The 27,767-nt window shown below is 37.8% G+C and overlaps 1 protein-coding gene across 2 annotated transcripts in view; it reads left to right on the plus strand.

Moving 5' to 3' along the window:
• VPS13A (vacuolar protein sorting 13 homolog A) overlaps nt 1-27,767 on the plus strand; it is a 168,734-nt gene that overhangs the window by 122,319 nt on the left and 18,648 nt on the right. The window contains exons 56-69 of one of the 2 annotated variants that reach the window (XM_019554917.1): nt 873-1,019; nt 1,344-1,425; nt 6,163-6,232; nt 9,789-9,894; nt 11,389-11,502; nt 16,474-16,619; nt 16,723-16,804; nt 17,356-17,469; nt 17,892-17,967; nt 18,075-18,238; nt 18,601-18,646; nt 18,950-19,073; nt 20,257-20,371; nt 22,899-23,455. In XM_019554917.1, the coding sequence (XP_019410462.1) occupies nt 873-1,019; nt 1,344-1,425; nt 6,163-6,232; nt 9,789-9,894; nt 11,389-11,502; nt 16,474-16,619; nt 16,723-16,804; nt 17,356-17,469; nt 17,892-17,967; nt 18,075-18,238; nt 18,601-18,646; nt 18,950-19,073; nt 20,257-20,371; nt 22,899-22,970 (1,458 nt within the window). In that variant the 3' untranslated portion in view covers nt 22,971-23,455. Of the gene's footprint in view, nt 1-872; nt 1,020-1,343; nt 1,426-6,162; nt 6,233-9,788; nt 9,895-11,388; nt 11,503-16,473; nt 16,620-16,722; nt 16,805-17,355; nt 17,470-17,891; nt 17,968-18,074; nt 18,239-18,600; nt 18,647-18,949; nt 19,074-20,256; nt 20,372-22,898; nt 23,456-27,767 lie in introns of those variants that run through there. The other variant, XM_019554916.1, reaches the window with a different exon arrangement.

The raw sequence follows: 27,767 nt of genomic DNA on the forward strand, positions 1-27,767 counted from the left end.
CCAAACTTGTTACTCTTACTTTTTGTGGAATATTTTACATTACTATAAAAACGTCCGTTCATTAGAAGAAATTGAAAATGTGTCAGTTAATTGTGGTATGGACAACAATGATAGCTAACTGTATCATTAGTAACACGATTAGGAAACTGTTGAGGTGGCATTACAAATAATTTTATGCAATGAAAATTCATGGCAACAATGAATTATGTGTTTCACATTATCATAACATTTCAGACATTTTTAAAATTAAAATACTGTTCTTCCACTCATTTATGTATGTACTAACCAGCTGTGGGGGGGGGAGTGGGCAAGGCCAGCGGCACTGGCCATGCCCCATCTGCTCTGGCCCCGCCATCATGGCTGCCACCACCTCCTGTCCCAAACACTCTTGGAGCACTCTGGTTGGGTGTTTCAGACAACCAGTTGGAGTGCGAATAAGTCGTTATGAACAGACACACAGACAGACTAAGGCTTTTATAATATTCGAATGTCATCAAGTCTGTTTACAGTAAATCATTTGTGTAGGCAGCTGAGACTAAGTTCCTTGTGCTTACAAGTTTATATCTTAATGTTATATTGTACACGATACTTTTATATTTCTTTAGAAAGTCATATGTAAAAAGCAGGGTAGACCTTCAGTGTTTGTATGGTGCAAAGATGCATCCAGTTTTGCTTTAACTGAAGTTAATGTCAGTATCAAAATTGCCACCGATTTGAATAAAATGTTTTTCTATTCAGAGATTAGATCTTCCTAAAACTAGTTTTAAAATTTGCCTTTCAGTATAATAAGAATAAAAACACGTTTATAATAAAATTGAATATATTACATTTTGAAGTATATACACAACATGCATTTTTTATTAATATGACAGGTTTGTTTAACACCTAATGGCAGTAACATGAAAATCCGACAGCCAAATGAAATTCCCATAAGAAGAAATTATCTCCCCGCTTTAAAGGTAGAATATAGTACATCTGCACATCAGAAATCCTTCAGAATCCAGGTTTACAGAATACAGGTGGGTCTTATCAAATATAAGACAGAAGACCTAATAATATCACTTAACAAAATTAGTCTTTGTGGTAGTGGTTGTTTTTGACCACGTAAGGCTTTTTTTTTTTTTTTTTAAAGCTTATATGCATCCAATTCACTTTCAAAAAATATAAAGATAAATAACTGATTTCAGCTTGGTACCTTTTTGTAATTGGTTTATATAACAAGGTAAGGAGTATTTAAATATTTGTATGTTTGTTTCCTAAAATTTTGGGGTGTTTTAGTTTTCAATAAACCTTTTGGGTGAAGAGCTAACATATACCATCTTGTCCTGTCCTTACCCTATCAGATACAAAACCAGATTCCTGGAGCCATATTTCCCTTTGTGTTTTATCCTATTAAACCTCCAAAGTCCGTCACCCTGGATTCAGGTTTGTTGATATAATTTAGTTTACTTCATGGTTTAAGATGTATATATTTATGTACTTTTGTAAATGTTTTCAGTTGTGACTATTATCTTACTTTATCTAGTAAGATTGCAATGTGGTTAAATGTGATTGAAATTTGCATGCTTTAAAAGTGAAACATTTACATGGAAGAGACAAGACAGTTCTAGGCCATTAACAGTTGAAATGAACCAGAGTATAGAGAAAAACATATTAATATTAAGAGAGAAATTATCCACCCCATCCAGCACAAATTAAATATAGGAAATGCTTGTTTAATTCTCCTCCCCGTGCCCTCTGCAAAGAAAAATTGGTTTCAGTCATCAGTGTTAGATGAACATCCACTCTGCACATCTTTCTGACACATTTGTAGTCAAAGCCATTGCAACAACTGCACCAAATGTAGGTTTAGTATAAACTTACATTACTTTTTAATTTAAGTTGCACGTGTGTGCACCAGTTGCAAGTTTAGCCTTGATGCACTGTTCTCTTGGTAGAAAAGAAAGAGCCATTTTATTTAAATGACCATTATTCATTTGAGGCCTGGTGGTGGTGTTTTCATTGCATAGCTTCTCTTCATTTATCCTTAAATTCCACCCATGGAATTCATAGATAGTCTGATTGGACTTGGTGGGGGGCAGGGTGTTCCAGAACTAAGCCCCATTCCTTTACCTTGGGCCACCAGACTCTCAGCTACATTGGTTGAATAAATTGCCTATTTTTTGGGTGCTATTTTATATTTTAATTTTATACTTGCTTCATTTTGGTGAGGTAGTGACTTCTTCCTTTTCTGGTTATTTGGTCTGGTGGTTTTAACAACAGGATCTGGCAGGACAGTCTTGGCTCAGACCTTACCTATCCTACCAAAGCAGGCAAGAATTAGTACTTTTCAGGCAATAATTTGCATTGAACAAATGGGATGAATATTAGGAATTAGGCCCTTCCCTTTTCGCTTCCTCCCCTTGAGGGATTGTTTGTTGGGTTTGTTCTTCTATCTGAAGGTTCTCCAAGTGCTCTGTATCATTTTCAACATCCTTTTCCCACTTGTAGCAGGTCTGTTCCTCCTGTAAAACCCTGTCTCAGACTAGTTTTAAGGCAAATTGTGCCTGCCTGGCAATTATAGAGCCCTCCTTTGTTGAGGAAAGAATTTCAGGCTCAGGCAGCAGAGGAATGTGACTTGTGCATTCTGGGTATCAGCCATGAGTTCTTGTCCAGCATGGAACAGGGAATTGGAGTCTGAAATGGAAGAAGATGGAGACTTCTTTCAACTTTTCCCATCCTCACAAAGGTATAAGGAAGTAGTGTAGGCAGTCTCTGACCAAGTCAGAGGCACATGATGATCAGGGATCCAGTTTTCTCTGTTTAAAAATCACAAGTTCTCTGACTTAAACCCCCAAATCCACGGGTTTTTTTCTGTGTTCAAAATGAAGCACCACTAACTATATAGATAGGTATCAGCTGAATACAATGTTTTATTGATATATTTACAATTTTAAAGCAGTTTGGAAGCCTACTAGTGCCTCGGTCATTATAACCCCCTGTGTCCCAGTATCCCCAACCCCTCACAGCCTGGAATTCTTCCAGCCTGCAAAGGGAAACCTGCAGTTTCTGTTTTTCTCCTTTAAAGGGGATAATCTATGGGGGGGGGTTTCCCCGTCAAAGGCGAAAATCAGCATTTTTCTCCCTTAGATGAGAAAATCTGCATTTTTTCACAGCAAATGGAACACTAAGATCCCTGGTGATGATGCTGTCCCACACACAGTCATGGTGTTACCATGCAGTAAATGATAAATAAGTGGCCACGTTCAAAGTGATACACAATTCTATGTCAGTGGTGTTAGGCTGATCATTTTTCAGGTTCTCAGGCACATCTAAGAAGCAACTTCCACAGTCATGGTGTTTGTACCAGCTGAGAGACTCTAGGTCAGGATGATAGTTATCTTGCCCCATGAAGAACAAGTAGAAGTTTCCAAATACACCCCCAAAACAGGGAAAAGGAGGAAGGTAACAAATTGCAGGACTTTTCCAGGAGAGGATGCCAGTAGCTGGCAAAGAAAGTATTAATTTTAATTAATGTCTTCCCTATCAAGCATATTAGGTACATAGTTTTTATAGAGCCCTCCTTTGAAGGTGTCAGAAGTTCTAAATATTACATTCAAGTGTCATATAAAAGCAGAGAGAACCTGATGGGGAGCTTCTGTAGAGACAAATTCCAAGCTGTCAGATTGTGTGTGTGTGTGTGTGTGTGTGTGTGTGTGTCCTTTTAGTTCACTTTTTTACAGCTCTGTCAGTGAAGTGTCTAAATAAGCATGGTTGTAAGAATTGGAGAAGTGTTCTATCGAGTTCAGTAGAGAGATAAAGTGGCCAGCGCCAGCTGCTTCAGAGATGATCCAAGTAACCATAATGGGCTTCTGTAGTGCTCACAAGGAAAATTTTCTCCTTCTTCCTACCTCATAGGAGTGAGGAATGTAACAAATACTAAATTTATACAAATGCTATATTTGTACTGATACACAATGTGAGTTACAAAGCGTGCAGGTGGTCTATAATGCTGAAAGTATGGCCTAAGCACTACAAAAAAGTACCAGTTTGAAATGGTAATGTCAAGTTTCATAGTGGCATGAGCAGACCTACAGAAATTACCATGAAGTCAAACTGTTATCTACTGCTGATAGTATTAAACTTCAGGCTAAACCTAAGAGTTGTAAATTGGTTATTTATAGGAGGTATAGTTTTCATGTTTATTTTTAATGGAACTTTTAAAGTGAAATGCCAGATTAATATCTTTTCCTCCTAATGTTGATCATAGCTAAAGTAAGACAATATACAGGCAACCCCCACTTAGTGCTGTTTCACTATAGTGCTCATTTCACTTTGATACCTGGTTTCACTTGGCGCTCATGGGTTTCATTATATTGCTCACGGGTATCGGGCAGGGAGCATTGGCGCACTCTCATCACTATCTTGCTTCATCAAAATCTTTCGTACGCTGTGCTGTTTCATGATCTTCGTGCCTGTCACCATCTTACTTTGTTTTTTGAGTTGTATCATGAATCAAATGTGCAGCTGACTCTGAGAATGAAAGTGCTGAGAAAAAACAACAAGGATGTTCCTCTTGGGACTCCTGGACAGTCTTCCCAAAGCTTTCGCCAGACACCATTAATTGTTTTGGAGGCAACTTCGTCCTAGGCACTTGAAATGTTATCTGTTGCCTAGCGGATATTATAGCCCTTCCTAAATTCTTTTAGGTTCGGAGTACCCTCTCCATCTGTAGCCCTGACAGCCTGGGCAAATGTTTTCCTTATGAAATAAGCCTTAAAAGCAGCAATGACATACTGGTCCATCAGTTGTATGATGGTATTGGGGGGCAGGAAAACAACTTTTACATTATAACTGAGGTCATCAAGTGTTATAGGATGCCCTGGTGCTTTGTCTAAGATGAGAAGTGCCTTGTGGGACAGACTCTTCTCAGCACAATATTTCTCAACTGCAGGACAAAAATAATCCAACCCTGAACCAACTCTGAAAGATTAACATTGTCACCCAGGTCATCTTGTTAGACTTCCAAACGACTGGCAAACTGCTTTTAAGATGCACCTTGAGAGCCCTGGGGTTTCCTGAATGGTATACAAGCAATGGTTTCAATTTAAAATCCCCTGCAGGATTACCACCAAGCGATAAAGTCAATCCTTGGACACCTGAAACCTGGCATTGACTTTTCCCTGGAAATGTAGGTCCTAGAAGGCATCCTCTTCCAGAAGAGGCCTGTCTCATCAGTGCTGAAGACTTATTGAGGTGTATAACCCTCTTCCTCAATAATTTCCACAAGCTTATTTCTATAACTAGAAGCTGCTTGGGTGTACTCCCCCTAAATAGAAACATTATGCAAGTTGCTGCGCCTCTTAAATCTTTCAAACCACCCCTTACTTGCCAAAAAAAAAAAGGCTCAGAAGCAGACCCCTCAGGCAAATTTTTCTGTGAATCATCATACAGACTCTTCACCTTCTGAATAGCAGCACACACAAGGGCATACAACTGTGGATACAACTCCATGCTGTTTTCAGGACAGTATTGTTGAGCTTGGAAGGAAAATTGGATTTGATGAAACTGAAACTGACACTAACTCTGGCAGCTCTGATTCTGAGTGCTGAAGAAAGCCAAAAGAGCAAAAAGTGAAAGTGCATCTGTGCATGTAGTTCAGTACTTTATTTTCTAATTTTATACATTATTTCAAAGTGTTAAGTAAAGTTTTACATGCATTTAGATGTCTGAATTCATTGATTTTTATAGTATTATTGAGGATTTCAGTGATTTTATAGCATGAGTGGAGAGCTTTGGGAATGAGTTATATTTACTTACACTCATTCCTATGGGAAAATTGGTTTCACTTAACATTGTTTCGCATAGCGCTTGGTTTTTATGGAACCAATTAAGAGCACTAAGCGAGGGTTGCCTATATTAAGATAGGTATGTCCGGTTGGTTACATTTTCATGGGTGAATGAGCTAGAGTTCCATTTGCTGCTCTTTCTCTTCCTGTCTGTCCCCCCTTTCCTTTTCTGAGACCATTTGTTTGCCCAGTCCTTCCATTATAGAATCCTATATGTATAGGATTCAAATCCTGCAAATAATCACAAGCATCTATAGCACTTCTAAATGTAGACAAATTTAGAAATGTATTTCAGATAAAACCTATACTGACTGCTTTTTGTACATCTTCATAGCACCAAAGCCATTTACTGACATCAGTATTGTCATGAGGACTGCAGGCCATTCTCAGATATCACATATTAAGTAAGTATATTACATATTTCATCTTTTTCTTGCTCAGTTGAGTTAGATAAGCGCAGAGTGGTATACCTTATTTTCTCACATACATGTCCCCAAGTAACATGCCTGCCTTGTTTTTTGGAAGGCAGAATGTAGAAGAAAATATTTTTCCAGTCATGACTGCCAGTCTTCCTGGAAATGTGGCATCCTAGGAGACAGTTTGAGTGAGGCAGCAGGCAGAAGTGACTTCCTGGTGTCACCACAGATGCCACATTTCTGAGAGACACTCTGTGTTCCCAAGAAGGCTTGCTCTGTTATGCAGTAGCAAGACTGTTAGTTCTAGGCTATAAGTAGTTCTGTATATAAGTTCTTGTAGATAAGGTGTTATTTCCACCTTACCAGCCTCATCAGGATACCACATTTTCTCTCATATTCTCACACCTTTTTCCCCCAAAACCAACTGAAGAAAATTAGAGTGTGCATTATATGTGAGCGAAAGGGATCCCCACAGGTCCAGAAATTTGACTGGTGGGAGGCAGTGGCAGCATTAATTGATACTCTAGGAACCATAGCAATTAATACTGCCACTTCCCCCTCCTCCTGTTCCCTACCATTTCATTTTTGGGCCCATGGGAACTCTCCTCTCTAACTGCATGTCGGATCAGGCTGGCACATTAAGATTGGTATGTGGCCAGACTTGGTCCACCAGGTCCAACCTGGAACATGGCCTGAGACTCTGCATGCCAGGTCTGGCCCCACATGCTAGCTCCAGAGCCATGTGCTAAGTCATAGAATCATAGAAAATGAGTGTTGGAAGGGACCCCAGGAGGCTATCTAGTCCAAACCCTTGCTCAAAGGAGGACCATCCGCAACTATATCATCCCATCCAAGGCTTTGCCTAGCTGGGTTTTTAAAACCCTCTAAGTATGGATACTCCACAAGCTCTCTGGGTAACCTATTCCAGTGCTTCACTACCCTCCTCATGAAAGTTTTTTTTTCCTAATACCTAACCTAAACTTCCTCTGTTGCAACTTGAAACCATTTCTCTTCATTCTGTCATCTGCCACCACTGAGAACAATATAGCTATGTCCTCTTTAGAACTGCCGATCAGGTAGTTGAAGGCTGTTATTAAATTCCCCCTCAGTCTTCTCTTCTCCAGACTAAATAAGCCTAGTTCATAAGTCATGCTCCCCAGCCCTCTAACCATTTTCTTTGCCCTCCACTGGAATCTCTCCAATTTGTCTACATCCTTTCTGTAGTGGGGGGGTGGTGCAGAACTGGACACAGTACTACAGATGTGGCCTGACCTGTGCTGAATTAGAGGGGAATAACCACTTTCCTTGATCTGCTGGCAGTGCTCCCACTAATGCAGCCCAGCATGCCATTAGCGTTCTTCACAACAAGCATACACAGTTGGCTCATATTTAGCTTCTTATCCACTGTAACCCCTGGGTCCTTTTCTGCAGAGATGCTGCTTATCCAGTCAGCCCCCTGTCTGTACCAGTGAGTGGGATGGTTCTTGTCTTTGTGAGGTGAGGTTGACCAGTCTGTAGTTCCCTGGATCCACCTTCTTCCCTTTCTTTAAGATGGACACAATATTTGCTCCTTTCCAGTCACCCAGGACCTCTTCTGACCTCCACAAGTTTTCAAAAATAATGCCCAGTGGCTCTGCAGTCATGTCATCCAACTCCCTCAGCACCCTTGGGTGCATTGTTTCTGGCCCCACGGACTTGTACATGACAAGCTTTTCTAAATAGTCCCTAGCCTGTTTTACCTCTGTTGCCTGCTCACCTTCTCTCCAATCTGTGCTGCCAGGTGCAGTAGTCTGGTGGCTGACCTTGCCTGTGAAGACTGAGGTAAAAAAGGTACTGAGTACTTCAGCCTCCCCCTAAGTTGCCTCCCCCATTCAGCAAGGGACCCACATGTTCCTTGACCTTCCTGTCACTGGAATACTTGTAGAAAACCTTTTTATTAACCTTTATGTCTCTTACTAGCTACAATTCCATAGCGCTTTGGCCTTCCTGATTTCATTCCTGTATGCCAGATCAATACACTTATTATAGTCTTCCCTAGTCAGTTGTCCAAATTTTACTTCTTGTAAGCTTTCTTTTTGTATTGAAGAGTTCCCTGCTAGGTTAAACTGGTCTTCTGCTGTACTTGCTAGTCTTCCTGCACATCAGGTGGTTTTTCCTTGCACCCTCAGTAAAGTGTTTTTTTAAAGTACACCCAGCTCTCCTGGATTCTTTTTTACTTCAGACTGGCCTCCCAAGGGATCCTGCCCATCAGCTCCATGAGTGAATAGAAGTCTGCTCTTCTTAAGTGGAGGGTCCTTATTTGCCTGCTTTCCATCATTCCTTTCCTCAGAATCCTGAACTCGGTTGTCTTGTGATCACTGCTACCCAAATTACCATTCACTTCTGTGTTCCCCACCAAATTCTTCCCTGTTTGAGGAGCAGATCAAGAAGACCACAGCATTTAGTTGGCTTCTCTGTTTGTACCAGGACATTGTCCCGAACACTCTCCAAGAACTTCATAGATTGTGTGTATTGCCCTCCCAACAGATGTCGGGATGACTTGAAGTCTCCCATGAGAAGAAGGGCCTGTGATGCAGAAACTTCTGATAGCTGTTTGAAGAAAGCCTCATCCACCTCATCATCATGGTCTGGTGGCCTGTAACAGACACTCACCACAAAATAACCCCCCGTTGCTGTCCCCTCTGACCCAAATCCAGAGTCTTTGAACAGGCCTATCTCCAGTTTTATACTGTACCTCTGAGCGATCGTACATCTGTCTTGCATATAGAGCTGCTGCTACTCATCTTCTCCCCTGCCTGTCCTTCCTGAATAGTTTATACCCATCCATGACAATACTTCAGTCATGCGAGCTATCCCACCACTATAGGTATGAACATGCGAATCTGCAGTGAAATAAAAGGAGGCAAGAACTTACCATAGAGCAGCTGACATGCAGTAGTTGCCCAGATGTGTCCACTCTTCCCTATCCAACCAGAGTAAGTGAAACCAGGGCAGTTTGACCCTGAGTTCAGTGGTTAGAACTGAACTCTTACTAACCATGAACTAATTGTAGGCACATTTACCATGCATCTACTACTTGACAGCTACCTTAACTCACTGCAGTTTTGTTGTTTGTCCACATCCAGAGTAGGGCTGTGCATCATATGTCTGCTCAACTTTTACAACATGGTAAAAACATTTTACTACAAAGTAAACTTTTAGTTAGCCTGTACCATCAGCTTTAACTGGTATGTGTGCTATATACCTGAGCACTTAAATCACTGCATTAGAGCAAGGATTTTGCCATCTTCAAATTTAGAAAAAGAACACATTTTCAAAAAGGCTCCCTACGGTGTTAAGTGGACTATGACAGAAATATTTTGGTAAAAGCAAGTAGCAAATGGAAGCTTGTTAAGCTTTCAGAATAAACATCTTTAGATGAATCATGGTGGTAACTATAAGGTATTATATAACTACATTACAGTTAATTCTTCCTCAGTCAGAAACTTTGTTCTTCCAAAGAAATTGCTACTGTTTCATTATTATTTTCTGTTGTCCTATACAGGTACTTTAAGGTACTGATTCAAGAAATGGATCTCAGATTAGACCTTGGGTTCCTATTTGCATTGCTTGATCTCTTTACACAGGCGGATATGCCCAAAGATGAAGAGGTAGAAAATGTTTAGTCATAACAAGCAAGAATGTACTTTTAATTTCAAGTGTTACACAGATGTGAAAAAATTGATCTGTTGATGTGGGCAGGAGCAGGTGGCAACACTGCTTCAGGCATGGATTAAGCAGCCTGCTAAATTGTTCAATAGCTGCTTACTGTTCCATGCGCACAATAGGTGGCACCAGACTTCTTTTACTATCCTTACACATTGTCATGATATATATACCAAGAGGTGTCCAGGCTTAAGAATAAAACTGGCATTGAACTAGAACTTTTGTATGTTTACTGGAGTTGGAAAACTCACATTTTTAGGTTGGTTGGGTTTTAATACTAGCTGTTATTTCCCTTTTATTGACTTAGAATCTGCATGAGATGACTGCTAGAATTTTCAGCTTACACATTTGCAGTCTGTTAATGCATATTCAGCAAGTACACAATCTGTAGATTTCAGAGCTTAACAGTAGAGAGAGTGTCATTTTCCTTTTACAGTTAAAAATGAGGCCTGCAGCACTGAGATGACTTGCCAAAGGTTAAACAGAGCAGAGGAAGAGGCAGTAATAGAATGCCCATTTCCTAACCTCCTAGTCAAACATGTTATGAATAGGATCACAGCATCACTAGTTTTTGTCAAAAGACCTCTAAAGCCTCCACAGGGTGCCTCCCATGTCTTAATAATCTGCCCATCTGTCGCAGGAACACTTCCTCTGTATCAATCACTCTGTCTAGGAGCACATCCAGTAGGGATAAGTATGAATGTCAGAAAACACTCACAGAATTGTAAGGTTGGCAGGACCTTAGTCAAGGCGCCTGCATAGAGGCAGAATCCTGTTTCTAAACCTGGATTGATGCCTGTCCAACTTCTTGAAAATCTCTAACGAGAGAGGTTTTTTAATTTCCCTAGGCAGTTTGTTCCATTGTCGTGGTTTTTTTTACAGTTAAAGTTTCTCTGAGATGTGATCTAAACCTGTTTTGATACAATTTAAACCCATATGTCCTGCTTTCTGTTGCAAGGAGGGAACATTGTTTCTGTATCTTCATGAATCTTAAAAAAAATTGAATGCCACTAATTCTTTTTCTCTAAACCAAGCACACCCAGTTTTTTCAACATTTTCTTATATCGTTTGAATTCCAACCCCTTTAGCATCTTTGTTGCTCACCTCTTGATCCTCTCCTGATTCAATATCCTTTAAAATGCAGTGCCCAAAACTGTACAGAACATTCTAGTCTTCACCAGCATTGAGTAGAGTGGTACTGTCACCTCCTGTGTCTTGCATTCCATGCTTCTGTTAATATAATCAACGGCCGAATTAGATTTTTTTGGTGACAGTATTATGTTTGCTGACTCATGCTGAGTTTGCAATTCACCATGAATTCCCAGATGCTAGTATTTCTATCAATTGGCTGTTGGAACTTCCTGAAAATTGTTGTATTTCAGAATTTGACTCTTTAATGTATTGAATTATAAAACATATTGTTCAAAATACTTTTCCAGGTTACACTTTTCAAAAAGGATGTAGAATCTCTCCACGAAGAATTGATGAGTGTGTCATCAATGGATACATCACAAATCAGCTTGTATGAATACTTTCATATCTCTCCAATCAAGGTATGTAAATGTCACAGCCTAAGTACGATATCTAATTACAATATTTTAATATAAAAAGGAAAACTTTTCCTTTGGAAGCAGAAAAAATATAAAATGCAGAGAGCAGTGCTGAAATTATTGCCCTTGTCAGTATTATAAATAAGCACAAGGAGTTATACCCCTTGGTGGTGAGTGGAGATTTAATCGTGTCATAGATTTTGGTTATTATAAAAATCTGCATGCTTCTCCCTTGCAGTAAGTCAGTGGCTTGAAGTTACTCATAAGACTGTTCCACCCACAGGTTTTTTTTTGTTTGTTTTTTAAAATATATTAACAACCTTCCTCACATCTTCAGTTGTCTCCATTTTTCTGAGAATTCACAAGGTTAAATTTCTCAGGTGTGTTTTTTCCACTTACTTCCCAAACTCTGTCACACAGAGTTTATGCAGACAAAGCTATATTGTTAGACAAGGGATTCATGCACACAGGACTTTTAACACTTGTGTAGTGTCGGTCTGTATGTTTAAGAAAGGTTGCACTTGTGAAGAAGACCTCTCGCCCAGCTAGCGGGTGAGGGAGAAAAGAAAAAAATACCAGGAACTCAAGTACACTGAAAGTGTAAACCTGGCTTAGCCTTTGATGTTGCAACATATTCCAGCCTAAGAATCGAGTGCTAAGAAGAAGGTATAAGGTAATAACAAGGACATTTAAGTTACCAAAGAGAACCTGTTTGTGGAATTAAAGCTGAAAGAAAATCACTTCATAAAGCAGCCTGCATCTTCATAATTAGATTCAAGAAAGTTCAGCGTGACCAGTTCTTAGGAACTTGAACTCAATAGTACCAGAAACCAAAGGAGCTTAAGCCCCACATCAACAAGCAGTAAAGACCGTAAAGGTTTTTTAAAGACTTTCAGAACATACGTTCAGTCTGCCATTTTGGCTGGCCGCAAATTTCTAACTATTATAGATTTGGAACCTTTTATAGTTCCCAACCACAACTGTATACCCTTCCCTTAATTTGGGGTTTTTCCAGTTTTTATAAACATTTCCAGTGTGAGTTTTGCAAGCCTTGATCTCTGTACCTATCCTGTCAGTATCTTCAGTTTTGAGAGAAATATCTAGTTGCTTTTTGGAAAGAAGACGTATATACTTTGTACATTGTAGAAACCTACACTAACAATGAGAGGCTTTCCAACTATCTATAGCTTCTCATACTTATCACAGGGAAATACCACTACCAATTTCAAATCTTGCTATTAAGTCCATTGGTAGGTAAAGATTCAGCAGTAGTTGTGACCAGCCCACCCATGCTGATGGTATGCAATTTTTTTAAAGAAGTGTACCGATAGATTGTTTCATATCCCATCAGCACTGATGAAAGTAAAATTGACATAATTGGCTTTTGTCTGATGTGGCCAGTAATGTTGCTGATACATGCCATGTGCATGTGTGCAGCTTGGAGAGTAGCATCCAGATGGTAAGTCTGTAAGGAAAGGGGGTGGGAGAGGAGCATCAGAGGGTGCAGAGCCAGGTCCCCATAGTGAGGGGAGGTAGTGAGGCTGGGGCAGGGGCAGACACTGCCCAGCCAAGGTGTGGCGGGGCATAGAACAGAGATGCAAGTGGCTTGTCCAGGTGTGGGGAGTGGTGACTCACACTGCTGGTGCACCCCAGGGGAGGCACAGAAGGGCACGTTCCCCTCGGATCTATGTGTGGGGGGAGGGCAGGCTGCAAGCTGGGGCCAGGAGTGGCACTGAGCTCTTCCTGGCTGGAGGGCTGGGCCGGGGCTGCACTCAGCAGCACCAGGAAGGGGAGCTACAGTGAATTCTGCGGTGGCCACAGCCAACCTCATAGCACTCCCTCCCAGCGCCACTGTCGCCCACCCCAAGAGCAGCCCCAGCCCCCCCACCAGGAAAAGCCCAGCATCGCTTCCAGCCCGAGCTCACAGCAGCAGCCTGCCATCACCCCATGCACAGATCCAAAGGGGATGTGTCCCTCTGTGTGGTGGGAGCCATCTTCCCCCAGCCCCCCCGCTGCGCCTCTAGGCGAGACACTCGCAACTCCCTCCTGTGCCTCACCCTACCCTGGCTGGGCAGCACCTGCCTCTGCCCCAGCCCCACTCCCTCCCTCACTGCAGAGGCTTTGCTTTGCACCCCCCCCACACACACCCCTTCTTTCCTCCCACCCCTTTTCCCCCATAGACTTGCTAGCCAGACGCTGCTCTCCGTGGTGCTGGGATGCATATCAGCTATCGTTTCCATTTTAGCCAATATGGCTCATTAATAATCAGCTATCGGTATTGGCCCAAAATGTCTTTATTGGTGCACCCCTACTTTTTTTTTACTAGTATGATTTATTTGTTCATCAAAGACACATTCTAAAAGATATCAGGAAAGCAATCACTGTCATTGTTGAAGTGATCATATCAATGGGATTTATAATAAATTCACCAAGGTCATGTAGACAATTTGGAATTTGGACAGTAGGATCTCAGTGCCTTACAGACCCAGAACAAGGATCCAAAATCAGTAGGCGATGGTCTAGTTCATGACATGAAAATAGAATCTGTTATTATTTGTAGTTACAATATCTTTTTCTTTTCATAAGAATGCTAGGGCCCTGAGACAATGGTTCAGTATTATGGATTCCTTTGGAGTGTCTCTAGCCTGGGACAGTTCAGGAACAGTTCAGTTAGGTATACAGTTCCAGCTTAGTATATTTGATAGCTTTTTCAGCCTTGGAGGTAGAAAAGTGTTTCGGTCGCCCTCTGTTGTCCGGTGTCTGTGAACTTGATGTTTTTTGAAATGACCATTTGAAAAAAAAACCCTTATACATGAATTGCAAAAATTTACTTTCACTAACCCCTCCATATTTTAACCACCTTTGTTAAGAAGAAAGAATTAATTCTTAGAGTTCATCAAGGAGGATTTGTATGGATCAGGGAAAGTAATATACAATTAAGCCAACTCTTTAGGGTGGGGGGGGGTATGAGATCTTATCAAGCAATTTTGATAACCCTAATGTAGTAATAGTACCTTTTCCCCCAGATCTTCACATTAGAAATACTGTAATAAAATTATTTTTAAAAAAGCTCTCACTTAAATCGCTTGCCTTTTTTGAACAGTTGACACGTGAACGCATGAGAAAAAGGTTTAATCTCAATAACATGTCATTATAATAGGGAAAGGAATGGATAGGAAGACTAAGCAAATGAAAGAGACCGAAGGAAAGACATTGACCTGGAACAATACAGAAAATACGGGAATAGAATAATGCATCTTCCATAGGTGTTTTACACAGAAAACTTGTATAAAATACTCCATAGATGATGCATATTTTCAACTAAGATCCCCCACACATTTTCTAATGATGATGGATCATGTTAGAGAGGCTGGAAAAAGAGGCTCCTTTTTTCCATGTGGAGCGGTTGTACCCAGAGGTCCAAATATCTTGGGAAGAAGTGACCAAGAATTATAACTGTTGTGGAGGTGGTAATACCCCTTGGAATTCACTGCTTTGTCTGTTGTTTGTCCCAGTAAAAGGAAATTTACTTTGCAGAATGAAAAACTGTTACCCTTTTGGATTTTAATGCTTCTATTTTGTATAGCACTCAAATGGGGCAGCTATCTATCGCAATACACTCTCCCCACCTCCCACCCTAAAAATGTGATATAATAAAATATGGGACATCCTGTAGATGTAACTGTAGCTTCAAATTAAATTATTAAAAAAGAGATAAAATGGGATACATATTTAGAAATATAGATTCCATTTCTGACCTGTGCAGAGCACAAAAAATCACCAGCAAGTAGGCCAGAATTTTTGTCCAGCTTCTTTAAATGTTAGTGAATGTAACTGATTGTTGTATTGACATATATTATCATTATATTGATAGTACAGGTGATTGAGTTATGAGAATTAATTTATATTAGTAATGAAGTCAACCTTGCACAATTTCTCTGTAGTACACTTGTGTTGGAGTTGGTTTTTTTAAGTTGCCTGAACTAAAATAAATAAATGAGTAAATAAATGCTCAGATACCATAGAACAATAATATATTTACATATTTGTTGGGAGCTTATCATAAACCAGATCCTTGTATATTCATTTTTCATGTAAAGACTCATTTTGCTCAAGGCATTGATTTTATAGAAGGAATGGACTTCACCTTACTACTAAGATTTATAAAAGAAAGGTTGATTTTGTTATTCAGACTGATTCCCCCAAGATATATGGCTGGCATACGGTTTAGTACATCTCTCATTCCACTTGGCCTTTCTCCATTTTTTTCACGAAAGAGGTGGATTACATGGTTAAGTTCCAGTGTTCTACTAAATAGTAATGAACCAAGTGAGAATCTTGTATAATGTTTCCTTCAGAGAATCAGAATGTCAGTTTCTCTCTTGTATCACTATCTTGATATTCAGGGTCTGTGAAAAGCAGTTTGTTCTTTTTAAATGTATTTGTTTCTGTTTTGTAGTTGCTACACACATCCAGTTTGTATAAACTAGATGTAATTAAAGAATCAACGTTTTTTTTCTTAAATGTGTGTTTTATTTGACTATATTGGTACCTTACCGTTCTTAATTGTGGTCTGTAGCATGATCTACTCCCCCACTTTTCTGTTAAGTGAAATTAGTCATTCATAGAATTTATTCCTATCCTTTTATTTGCTGCCTGTCAGAATACTATTAAAGGTTCTTCTTTAATCAGGTTTAGTGTCCTTAAACTCTTCTTTGTCAAAAATACTTGTTGTTGAGTAGAGAGGTAGTTTGCCAAATTCCAGAACAAACTGTTGAATATGTTGAAGTGTGGGGTGCTTGCAGTTTAATGTCAAGGGGAAATTGTTCTTATTAGAGTAAATTTAACATAGATTAAGAAATGTCTATCCCAATTTTAAAATATTTTACATTTTTACACAAAAACTTGTTAAAGCATCATTAAAGTAATAAGTAATCAAATGTTGTTCTACATTCTCTTTTTTTATTCTTCCAGTTACATTTAAGTTTTTCACTCAGCACTGGTGGAGAAGATGGCAACAAATTAGAAAGACAAACTGAACTAATTCCAGTTCAGTCTTTGAATCTCCTGCTGAAGAGTATTGGTGCCACACTCACAGATGTACAGGATATTGTCTTTAAGTAAGTTTGATATGTAGCTCTAAAACTTAAGTGTATACATTAAATCAACATTTCAGCCTCACAAATGTATTACTTTGTTCTAAGTAATATGGTCTTATTTTAGGTTGGCTTTCTTTGAACTCAGCTATCACTTCTGTACAACCACACAGCTACAATCAGCCGTCATAAGACATTATTCAAAACAGGTTAGTGCAATAATAATATAGTCCTTTCCCTAAATACACTGTTTTGTACTGTAACTAGAGCTGTTTATAATATTATTTTTTGTCCCATGCTCAAATTTATGCTAAAGAGAAACAATTTGGTTGGGACCAAGTTGGTGTCCTTTGGGGGGAAAAAAAGACACTCCACAAAAAAACCAAGTAGCTGCTTTTTAAGGTATCAATTTAAAATCATGTCAGTTTGAAAAAAGATGATTTTAAAAGCCATTCTAGATACTGTACTTGCCATTTTATTTTACAGTTCTATTTTTTGTGGCTTAATTTTTGTAGCATAAGTGACCAATGCAAACAAATCAACTGGAGTATATAAGCTACGTTAAATTGTTGCTCATGAACCAAGTTCTGCATTCTTTTTGTGGAAAGCAAATAGTGCCATAGTTTTCAGTGTACTGGTAGGTAAAGAATAGGCTGTAGATAACAGCATAAAAAAGCTTAATGTTAACAAAACAAATTACCCATTGTATAAAACATATCTGTTTATGATGTGTTTTCTTCCTACTTTAATTCTCTTTTAGGCTATTAAACAAATGTATGTTCTTATACTTGGCCTTGATGTTTTGGGTAATCCATTTGGCTTCATTAGAGGTTTGTCTGAAGGAGTAGAAGCATTCTTCTACGAACCATACCAGGTAAAAAAAAAATCTCCATTTAGTTGATAGTGAAACTCATTATGCTTGATAAATGACTTGGATATTTTGAAATGTGGATATTTCAAATAAACCAATTTTTAAAATGAAAGCTAAGCTCACAAGTTCTGTTTAAAAAAAAAAAATTATTCAGATCTGTGTAATTGTCAGGAAAATAACAGCAAGGATATGTAAATGCAAGAATATGTAAAAGCTTGTTTCCTTACCTGACAAAAGACATTCCTTGTATTGATTGATTTTTTTAAAATATATATTGTGTGGTTTTAAGACTCATAATCTGAAGATTCTTCATAATTTCTTAATCTTTTACATTATATAAAAATATTATTTATATCTTTTTTGAAATTACTAAACTTCTTTTTATAACTAGTTTCCTGTCGGTTAATGTGGGGTGTTTTTTTCAGGGAGCCATCCAGGGTCCTGAAGAATTTATTGAGGGAATGGCACTAGGACTTAAAGCACTAGTAGGCGGAGCTGTTGGTAAGCTGCCATATAACTATGTGTGTTCAGTGGTGACTGTGCAATCAGATCACTATATGTGTTTACAAATCTTGTAATTTTTACAAAGTGTTTCATTTTTTTCTTAGGCGGATTAGCTGGTGCTGCATCCAGGATTACTAGTGCTATGGCTAAAGGAGTGGCAGCAATAACCATGGATGAAGACTATCAACATAAAAGAAGGGAAGCCATGAATAAACAACCTACTGGCCTCAAAGAAGGCATCACTCGTGGAGGGAAAGGCTTAGTATCTGTAAGAAATATTACTTCAGAAAAGATGGGCATACTCCAAAGTAACTGTGTAAAGAAGTGTATTATATATTGATAAGAAGAGTAAAAGAATAGGTACACACTAAAATAATCGCCATTGGGAGAGCTTCTTTTCTCTTTTTTAATTTTGTCTTTGCAAAGTTCCTGCCACACTAGCATTGTAATTGTAAACTGAGAATATACGGGGATTTATAGGAGCCATGAAGAAATTAGATTTGTGTTTGAGGCTTAGAAACCCCTCTAGCTTGGCACCCATTTTTAAGTTGTTCATCTTTAAAGCACAGGCAAATTATTTATTATTTATAAAGAATGTATTTGTGAGGGTTCTCTTATTTCTCCCAACAGGGCTTTGTTAGTGGCATAACAGGAATAGTGACAAAACCAATAAGAGGTAAGTGCAGGTCTTGCTATATATTAGGTGTAAATAGGTTTTTAATTCTAACATTCACTGAAAAATGTTGTAAAACTGAAATATCTGGTGCATTTTGGTGTTTTGTAATTGAGTTTTGATTTATGGTAGCCTTTGTAATGTCCATCTTAATTATGTAAACATTTGATTCAGAATAAAACACTTTTTTATAAGTCAGTGAAAGTAGTAAAAACTAATGGTCATTATTTAGGTTTTCCGGTATATATAAAGTAATATTTTTATGAACGTCTTTACTAAAGATATTTTTCTTTTAAACGTTTGTAGGAGCCCAGAAAGAAGGAGCAGCTGGCTTTTTCAAAGGTGTTGGAAAAGGTTTAGTGGGAGCAGTAGCAAGGCCCACTGGAGGAATCATTGATATGGCTAGCAGCACATTTCAGGGCATTAAAAGGTATCAGAAATAAAGTGAACAAAGTAGGGCATAAAACGAGAGGTGTATGAATCCACTGATGTTAGATGCTCTTAATTTTTATAATAGTAACTGTTCCGCTTTTTCAGGAGCATTCAACTTCTCGTTTGTCTTTGCAAATGCTGCAGAAAAATAATTTGTATTAAATGTGTTCTTATTTACATTGATAACAATCTATTATCTATGTTTGATGTAATCATTTGATGATTAAAACCACAGTATTGGATCACTACTAAAATAAGATTGCTCATCTGTCTTAGCCATTGCCAGCTCAAGCTAAAGTTGTTTTTAAAGTTGGCTTGAAATACCAGCTCTACTTAAAGTTTCATAATCAAAATTACTTCCACAGCTATGACCTTGCATCTTACCCCTAATGCCCAGAAAAAATATATCTTTCAAGTTGGTAAGAATTTTAATTTTTACAGCATCTAGAATACCAGAAGAGAAAAAGTAAAATCCAAAACTAAAGAGTTTTTGTTAAGATCCTCTCCCTCTGTCACAGAGCTTCAGCTTAAGTGCCTACTATGGCAACAGCTATGGATTGACCATTGTAAAAGCGGTATCATGTCTTGTATGTAACTGAACAAATGTTACCTTTGCACTACAACAGATTAAAAAAAATAGAAAATATTTTAAGACGTCATTAAATTGCTCATGTTGACTAAAGATATAAGCTAAATCTATTATTGCTGTTCAGGATTTGGACTATTAATTCTTTTACCTCATGCCCTTTCTGGATCGTGTTCTGTCCTTTGCAGTGTCTTTGTGGTGATTATGAAGTATAGATGGAGGAAAAACGCCGAAGAAGTTAGGAAGATTTATACAGCTTAGGGCTCTTTTTTTAAATGGGAAGTTTTTTAAATTAAGGAATTATGCACACATTTACCTAGTCATATAATCATGTTCTGCACTAAGTTCTCCTTTGAAATAAATGTCATCTTGTGTACCAGCAAGCATTCAATAAGGGCGCCTGTACATGTCACGGTGTTTAATCCTCATTAAATTAAATAGGTTTATAAAATTTAAACTTGTTTATTTTGGAGCATCACGTCAGTGTTTGCACCTACTAGATTTTCAAATAAATTAAGCCTGGTCCCTGGCCAGCACCACATGTATATCATTATCCCTACCAAGTGTAAACTGTTCTGAATTTGTGCCTTTTCAGAGTTACAGATTCTTCTGATGATGTGGCAAGTCTGCGTCCACCTCGTTTCTTTGGTGAGGATGGAGTTATTAGGCCTTACAGATTAAGGGATGGGACCGGAAGTCAAATGTTACAGGTGAAGAAATATGATCTGGTATAAATGAATTGAATGCAAAGATTTACATAAAGTTTTATTTTTATGTTTTGATAGGCAAAAATAGTCTCCCTTTACTACATTTTTATGCACACTTGGATACATTTTAATTTAAATTGATCAAATTCTAGTGTAACTACTGTGCTTATTAATTCAGAATGGTCAAAGTAATGTTTTTGCAGTATCTAGTATTTGGTGATGCATACCATAGCTATATTTTATGTCATACTGCATCAGTTATGAAAGTACTTAATTTTTTTTTATTTTTTTTTTAACTGTTAGGCTTTAAAAAATCTAGGCTTCAGTCACTGTAGAAAGGAAACTGAACCATTTAACTTAAAAAAAATTAACGTTATATTTTAATAATTAAAATATTACTAATAATCATTATGTTTGGAAGTTCATCTTAATGTTAAAATCAGTTAAGGCATTTGGACTGTAAGCCAGTTCATTAATCAGGTAAAAATTTAGATATGTCCATCAGTGGGAAATGACAAAACTGGCTGCACCACTATTAAATTGAGCCAACCAACGATGGTAGACAGGAGACTTAAATCTTTATATTAAGAGATTCCACTTGAGCTACTTGGACAGTTTGCCAGAGTAACTCAGATTTGCAGATGAATTGCAAAGTATTTAGTGACTTCCTAAAGTTGTGGATGGAAAAGTAAGGTCAACGCATTGAAAAAGCATTTGTCTGGCTGGAGGCTTTGTTTCATTTAGACCAAGTTCTAAGAGATACCGCAGTGTGAAACATGAAATTAGACTCTGGTCATTTCTCATCCAACATGCTTTAGATCAAGCCCCTCCCCCCCACACTGCCATTTTGAAACGTGGGGATACACAACATGCTCTGGGTGTTTTAATTAGAGCACCACTCTAATTAAAACATCCCCACCCCTGGAGCACATATAGAAACGCCCCTTAGTTTTCATTGTCCTGAAGAGTTCTAATATAATCTATAGTGAAAATCTTATATGAGCTATGATTCTCCTTCTCTGTCTCATGATTCGGCTGAATTTCCTGTGCTGTTGTCTTACAAAACATACTAAAAAGCTGTGTAACCTTAATTGGCAGAGTTAAAATCTGCTATTTCTGAACTGGGTCTCAAGTCATCACTAATCTTCCTCTTTCTTCTGAGTTGATTTTTCAAGGGACTTCCCTTTGCTCTTTTGTCATATAGTAGTAGTAAAGTAGAATTCTGACAGGGCTGCAAGTCCAATACCATCTACATAAATTTGTGTACATTTCTGTTGTTTATGCTCAGTCTTAAATTTGCAAGTGTTTGAATTACTTGTGAAGAACTTTGGGGACAGGCTATAGCCAATGGCTGATTGATAGACTGGTTCAAAATGTGCAATTTTACTTTTTATGCTCTGTAGATTCAGAGTGTCATTATCTGAAGATGACATAGTATTAAAACCTGCTATAGTGCTATCCCAGCATCATCATCAGCAATTTGAAAAAAAAAATGAACTTGTAAATCATAACTTTTGGGGTGGGGGGGGTTTATGGATTAAACTTTTTTTAAATAGCTTTGAAGATTTCAAGCAGGGATAGAAGTTATTCACTTTGACATTCCTCTGGGAAAAGGAATGTTACATTTAAAGTTCAGCTTCATGGTAGACGATTAATTTTTTTTTCAAACATGTTTTCTGTATACTAGTCACTGTTTTTCCCAGGAGACAAGAACCCAATCTTTTAAATTCTACAAGCTTTAATTCATTAAGTCCTAAAAAGTATTTTGTTTTATTTGGGGTCAGGAGAGCCTTCCTGTATAGCTTAAGTTACAAAGTCCAAACTGTTTCATGTGGCTAAAATAATAATAGTTCTTTATGAAATAATTATTTCTCTCATCATATTTTCTGATTTTTATTGGTAAAATAAATTTCATACAGATTAGACAAAAATCTTCTTTTAAAAATATACAAGAAGATTGATGTCCAATCAGTATGTTTCTTTTATTAAACATCAGTTTACTACTTAGGATGGTTTTGGATGTCAGCTGACAACAGCAGAATGATTAGAGAAATGCAGTGATCTTTAAGGTGGTTGTTGTCTTATGTTTAGCCAAAGCCCTGCTGAAGGCATTGATTGTAGCAGTCTGGTTGTATGGACCAAGCTGAAAAAGTGTCAGTGATTTCATACATTGTTGCCAGGTTTTAATAGCGTTCTAGCTTTGGTAGTCCAGGGATATGAAGAAGACAAGTTACGTAGTTGAGAAAGAGAGAAGACCAGGCTTCAAGCATCATTGTGAGACTTGATGAAGGACAACTTAACCTCAAAAACTTGTCTCCTCTCTTTCCCAAATGTACAAGTTGTTCCAGTAAAAGTGTCTTATTTCATCTAAACAATCTTGTCCCTCTCATTGTCAGGGTCATAACTGTTGTATTGTAAATTCAGAAGCCGTTTGAGAATCATTTTTTGCCTTTTTTTCTTGTTAAACTAACCTGTGAGCTTCAACTAATACTTCTGCTTTTTTTTTTTTCTTCCTTTATCATGCTTGCAGAAAAGACAGGCCTACAGGGAATGGACTGTCACTCACAGTAGTAGTAGTAGTGATGATGATGAGTTAGGATAATATTTACTGTTACAAATGCATATATTCTTTGTCACGTTAGCTGGACAACTTAATTACAATACTAAATGTTACTACTACTATAATTGCTATAAAAGTATAAATTGAATGTTTTAAACCGTATCTTAAAATTGTACAAAACTGTAGGCAAAGAAAATGCATAGTGGCAAAAGTTAAACACAGGAAGTATGTTCTAGATTAAACCTTATTACAGTAAAACAGTAGTAAATTGCATCAAATTCTAGTTTACTATTGTGTGTCTAGTTCTTTTTTTCCAGATAAATTTCTATAAAGTATGTTTAAATAATGTTTTTCATTTTCATAAAGATTTTCTATTTAATTTAGATCACATTTGTTAGCCTCTTATAAATGCGTTTAGTGTAATCTTACTCAGTTGTACCGTGCTTATTGATATTAAAAATGCTCTTGAATATTTTATATTCTATTTATTTGATATTTCAAATATATTTTGTCTTCCTTTCTTTTGATAACAATAAATGTCTAAAATATATATAAAAATGGATTCATCTGTTCTGTTCCAACATCATAGCTCATATTTCCAGAACTACATTTTGTTATATCTTCATGATTATCCTAGAAAAGATAAATCTAAAAAAAATCTTTAAAAAAATTAATCATTCTTTATTTTTTTCATTCATTGCAACTTCAGTGTGTTTCATTTTGAAATATTTAAGTTTTTGCCTTCTTAGAATCTTAAAGTGAAGAAAATGTTGATCATCTAAGAGCCCTGTTACACATTCAAATTAAAACTTGATAGAAACCAGCTATAGAGTTGTTACACATTTTCAAGCACCAACTTTGTAGCTGACTGGTTCTTTTTGTAGCTAGACAGATATTTTTATGGCGTGACAGTTACGTGGATATGTGGCCAGTCTAAATTTACTGCGTGAGTAACCAGTTAATTGTGTAACATGTAACATGGCAGGGACCTTAGTCCTAAATTCTTACCTGACATTTTTCGTTTTTCACATTCTATAAATTAATCGGTGTGCACTTACATATAGTCCTTAAATGAATATAAATATAATGTTGTAAGAATGCACTGACATCTTGCGAAAATGCCACTGGTCTTATCAGTCTCATCATTTTTCTGTATAGTAACATGAAAAAACTTTAAGGTTTTTCTGAACTAGTTAGAAGAAACGGAAGAACACTGATAACATTTTTCAGTATTATATTGGAAATTTTGATGCGTTAGTATAACAGCTTTCTTTTTAAATTAAGTGCTTTATTTACGTTTCTATACTTACAAGTTGACCTGAACTTTTTTCCTAGTTGTTGTTTTATGCTACTAAATTTAGATGTATTGTAAAGAGCTTCTAGAGTGTGCTTTTTTTATTAGTATTTTTTATATAACAGACTTAGCTGGTTTGTTAAATATTGGCAGAATGACTGTACTTTAAAACAAAAAGAACCTCATCATTAGTGCCAATTTAAACCTTATCACATTAAACAATGGTAGTTATTCCTATCAGTTGCATAAATGTTGAAGGAAGGATTAAATAACTCAACCTGGTGGGGGAGGGGGGCGGTCATAGCATTGACAAGTCTTTTGCATTTAAAAGTTGCTGCACAGTATTCAGTCTTGTGCAGTGAACAAAGGGATGAACACTGAATTTTAGATAAAAGGTTGAGGAAATTTAATGTAAAAGCTCATTTTAGATGGTGCAAAAGATGATGGGCTTTGCACCTGTGATTATTTTTGTTACTGGAATTCTTAAGGCAAGTCCTGTGAAATGGGTTAGAATATATTGCATGTAATTACTTCCTTAAGATAGTGAAGAAAGAAGTATAGGCATATGTTAGACATCCATTTAAATGATACAATGATATATTTAATTGAATAAGTACTGAGAGGAGTAGGCATTCTTTATCCTGAAAAACAGTTTTAAATTAATCTTTCTGAAAAGGTTACCAGTATGCTATGTTACAGTCAGTGCTATTAAGCAATAACTTTAAATCAAATATCTGACTTTTTCTTTTCCATTTTAATATGTATAGTTGGTTTCATTATGCCAATATTTGTATTCACTCCAGTTTCCTCTTTTCTCTGTAGTAAGCCATCTGTCAACCTTCAGCCTAGCAAATTTAAGTTTCATAACAAAAACTGGGATAACTTTAAATACATGAAAATGTAGTCGCTTTAAATTTGACCATACAGAGTAGTTCTGTAAAAATTGCATGGCTGGTTCCAGGTGACTGATGATTCAGTTAAATTTGCATTATGCTAGGCCATCATCTCACAAGCATAATGGTCCAGCTCAGAAATTGACCTTGGACCTAAAAGTAAAGTGTTTTTCCTATTTAAATTAAAGATTGGGGAAAATATTCTGGCTAGTAAATAGACATAATTACATACAGAGCAGAAGATCATTTGCTTACAGTTGTGCTGTTTTTAGTGTCATTCTAACTATCACTGCACTTTGTAAAGCATTTTTATTGTACACGGGGAAAGAAGTGTGTGCATGCATGCAAATGTGTGTGTAAGTGTGATTTGCCTCATCACAAATAACTTTTTTTCTGAAGGCATGGAAGTAAACCTGTGATCAGTATAAATTGGGGTCACCATCCTGCAGGCTGAATCCCACCCACAGGTACATTTAATGTGGTGGTGTAGTGGCAGGAGACATTCAGCGGCACTTGCTATCTCCATGCTGTTATGGGAAGAAATGTCAGTGGGGGAGAGAGAGAGACAGACAGACAGAGAGAGGGGTCTAGTTCTGTGTGTGTGTGTGTGTGTGTGTGTGTGTGTGTGTGTATCTATACACACACATCTAGATGTAGGCAGCGTGCGGTGATGGATGGAGGCAGCAGCCACCCCCCACACTGCCTAGATCTATATGTCTATAGATATATTTGGGTCAAAGGCAGTGCTAGGACTCGACTAATATATATCTTTCATTTGAAGTAGTGTCATCAGAAATTTTCAGGGGTTTCAAAAGACTGATTCTTTGCACTGTGAGCATGTATATTTCTTAAATAATAAGCTACATAAACCATTGGAGTGTAACTAGTGCATTTTATTAATTTGTATAATATAGTGTAATAGCCTGTTTTAATTTTCTGCTGCACATCTTCTTTCTCGATTCTTCACTAATGTACAGTACCTCCACTTGAGGAATTTAGAAATAGTTCACTGTTGTTGCTGAAGATCCCAGAACTGGAAGTGAAGATCTTTACTCAGGCCACTAGATTTTCTTTCAGTAGCAATGAAACCAATTTGGAGTTTAGATTGGCTCACTCGTTTTATTTACTACTTGATTTGTTTTGGGGCCCTGGTGACTTAATTTCACCTTCTAGCACTTCCCTTCCAGAGGTGAGAACTTTTCACTGGGGCTGTAAACCTTCTTTTAGATTCCCCCCCTGCCCCAATACAGTACCTCTCAAGTTCTTCTGCATCCCCTTGAAGCAGCAGAGATGTCCTGCAGGCATCAGGACAGAATGCCAAGGGCTGGAAAGGTTTTCAGGATGTATATATGGGGTAAGCAGTGCTCTGTTGTCAAAGGCCACAGACCTGCTGTCAGATGCTGTCAACCCACATCTTGCCAAGGACAGGAAAAGGTCAGGGGTGCCATGCAATCTTCAGCTAGTGACACTTGAGCTGGGACTTCAAGTCAGACAGGTGTGATGGGCTGGGGAGGTTCAAGAAGCTGCAACTCCTTTATGTTGTGTTTGACCAGGAGCACAAACATTCTCAAGGGGAGAAGTCCCGTGCTTCAGTAAGTCATGCAGCTTTCAGAAACCCTGAGTTCCAAAAAGGCAAGAACAAACATCAAGGGATTAACCCTTTTTTCCATTTCTTCCCATTCTGAAAGAGTGTTTGCCAGAAGGGCAATGAAAGGGTGTTTCCCAGAAGAGCTCTGCATCCACTTCATTCCCCTGCCTCCATCCCTTCTACTATATCTAAGCATAAAGAGAATTCTGTTACTTCTGTGAAGTCCTACCTCAGGCTGCTTCATAGTGGCAGGTAGGCTCATGGAAGTTTGCCTCATCATGGAAAGGAGCTCAGAATGTCCTCATGCTGGCTCCATGTTAAAACACAAGGAACACTTCAAATCCACTTATTACTAGAACAGAAATACTATCGTGAGACTACAGGGGGTAAGTCAGAAATCGCTTTATATGTTTGAAATAACTCATGGATTTACTGTGTAAAATAAGACTATTACCTGGTCACTCCTACAATATTTACTTAGCTGCTAGCCAACTTGGGACAACAGGCTTGTGTTCTTTTAGTCTCCCTGGGATGTTTTGGAGGCTGTTCCCATAACTAAGGCATTTGTTACCTATACTCGTCTTTAATTGAAGGGCTTCCGAATGCCATGCCATTTTCCTTCAGTATATACCTAGGGAAAGGTTCTTCACGTGCAACACCAAAACATTATATAATATCACAAAGGACTTCGGGAAAGTAAGGTTGGTGTAGCAGTAGCCCCACTAATGAAAGACCTGGTCACATTTTCAGTAGACTACACAAGTGAAGGAGATACTAAATACAAATTTCAAAGCATCAGACATTTTACTCAGTTTGAATCCTTCATGTGACTTGTTGCAAGAACAAAAGTTAATGGGTATAAAGAAGTAATGTCACAGCCATGAATAGTAAACGTTCATTGAAAGATTTTGCCATTCAAATACCGGGTAAGGATCTGTCTTTTCCAGAAAAATGAAGAAATCAGTAGCTCAGCATGCCATTATGAAAGTCAGCATAGCAATCTATTGGTCGCTTCCAAAACCATGAATATTCAAGACAAGACTGTTCCCTAGGCAGAGTAAAAT

This window comes from Crocodylus porosus, unplaced genomic scaffold (genome assembly GCF_001723895.1).
Source record: "Crocodylus porosus isolate Cpor-Errol unplaced genomic scaffold, CroPor_comp1, whole genome shotgun sequence".
In the NCBI taxonomy this organism is placed as follows: Eukaryota; Metazoa; Chordata; order Crocodylia; family Crocodylidae; genus Crocodylus; species Crocodylus porosus.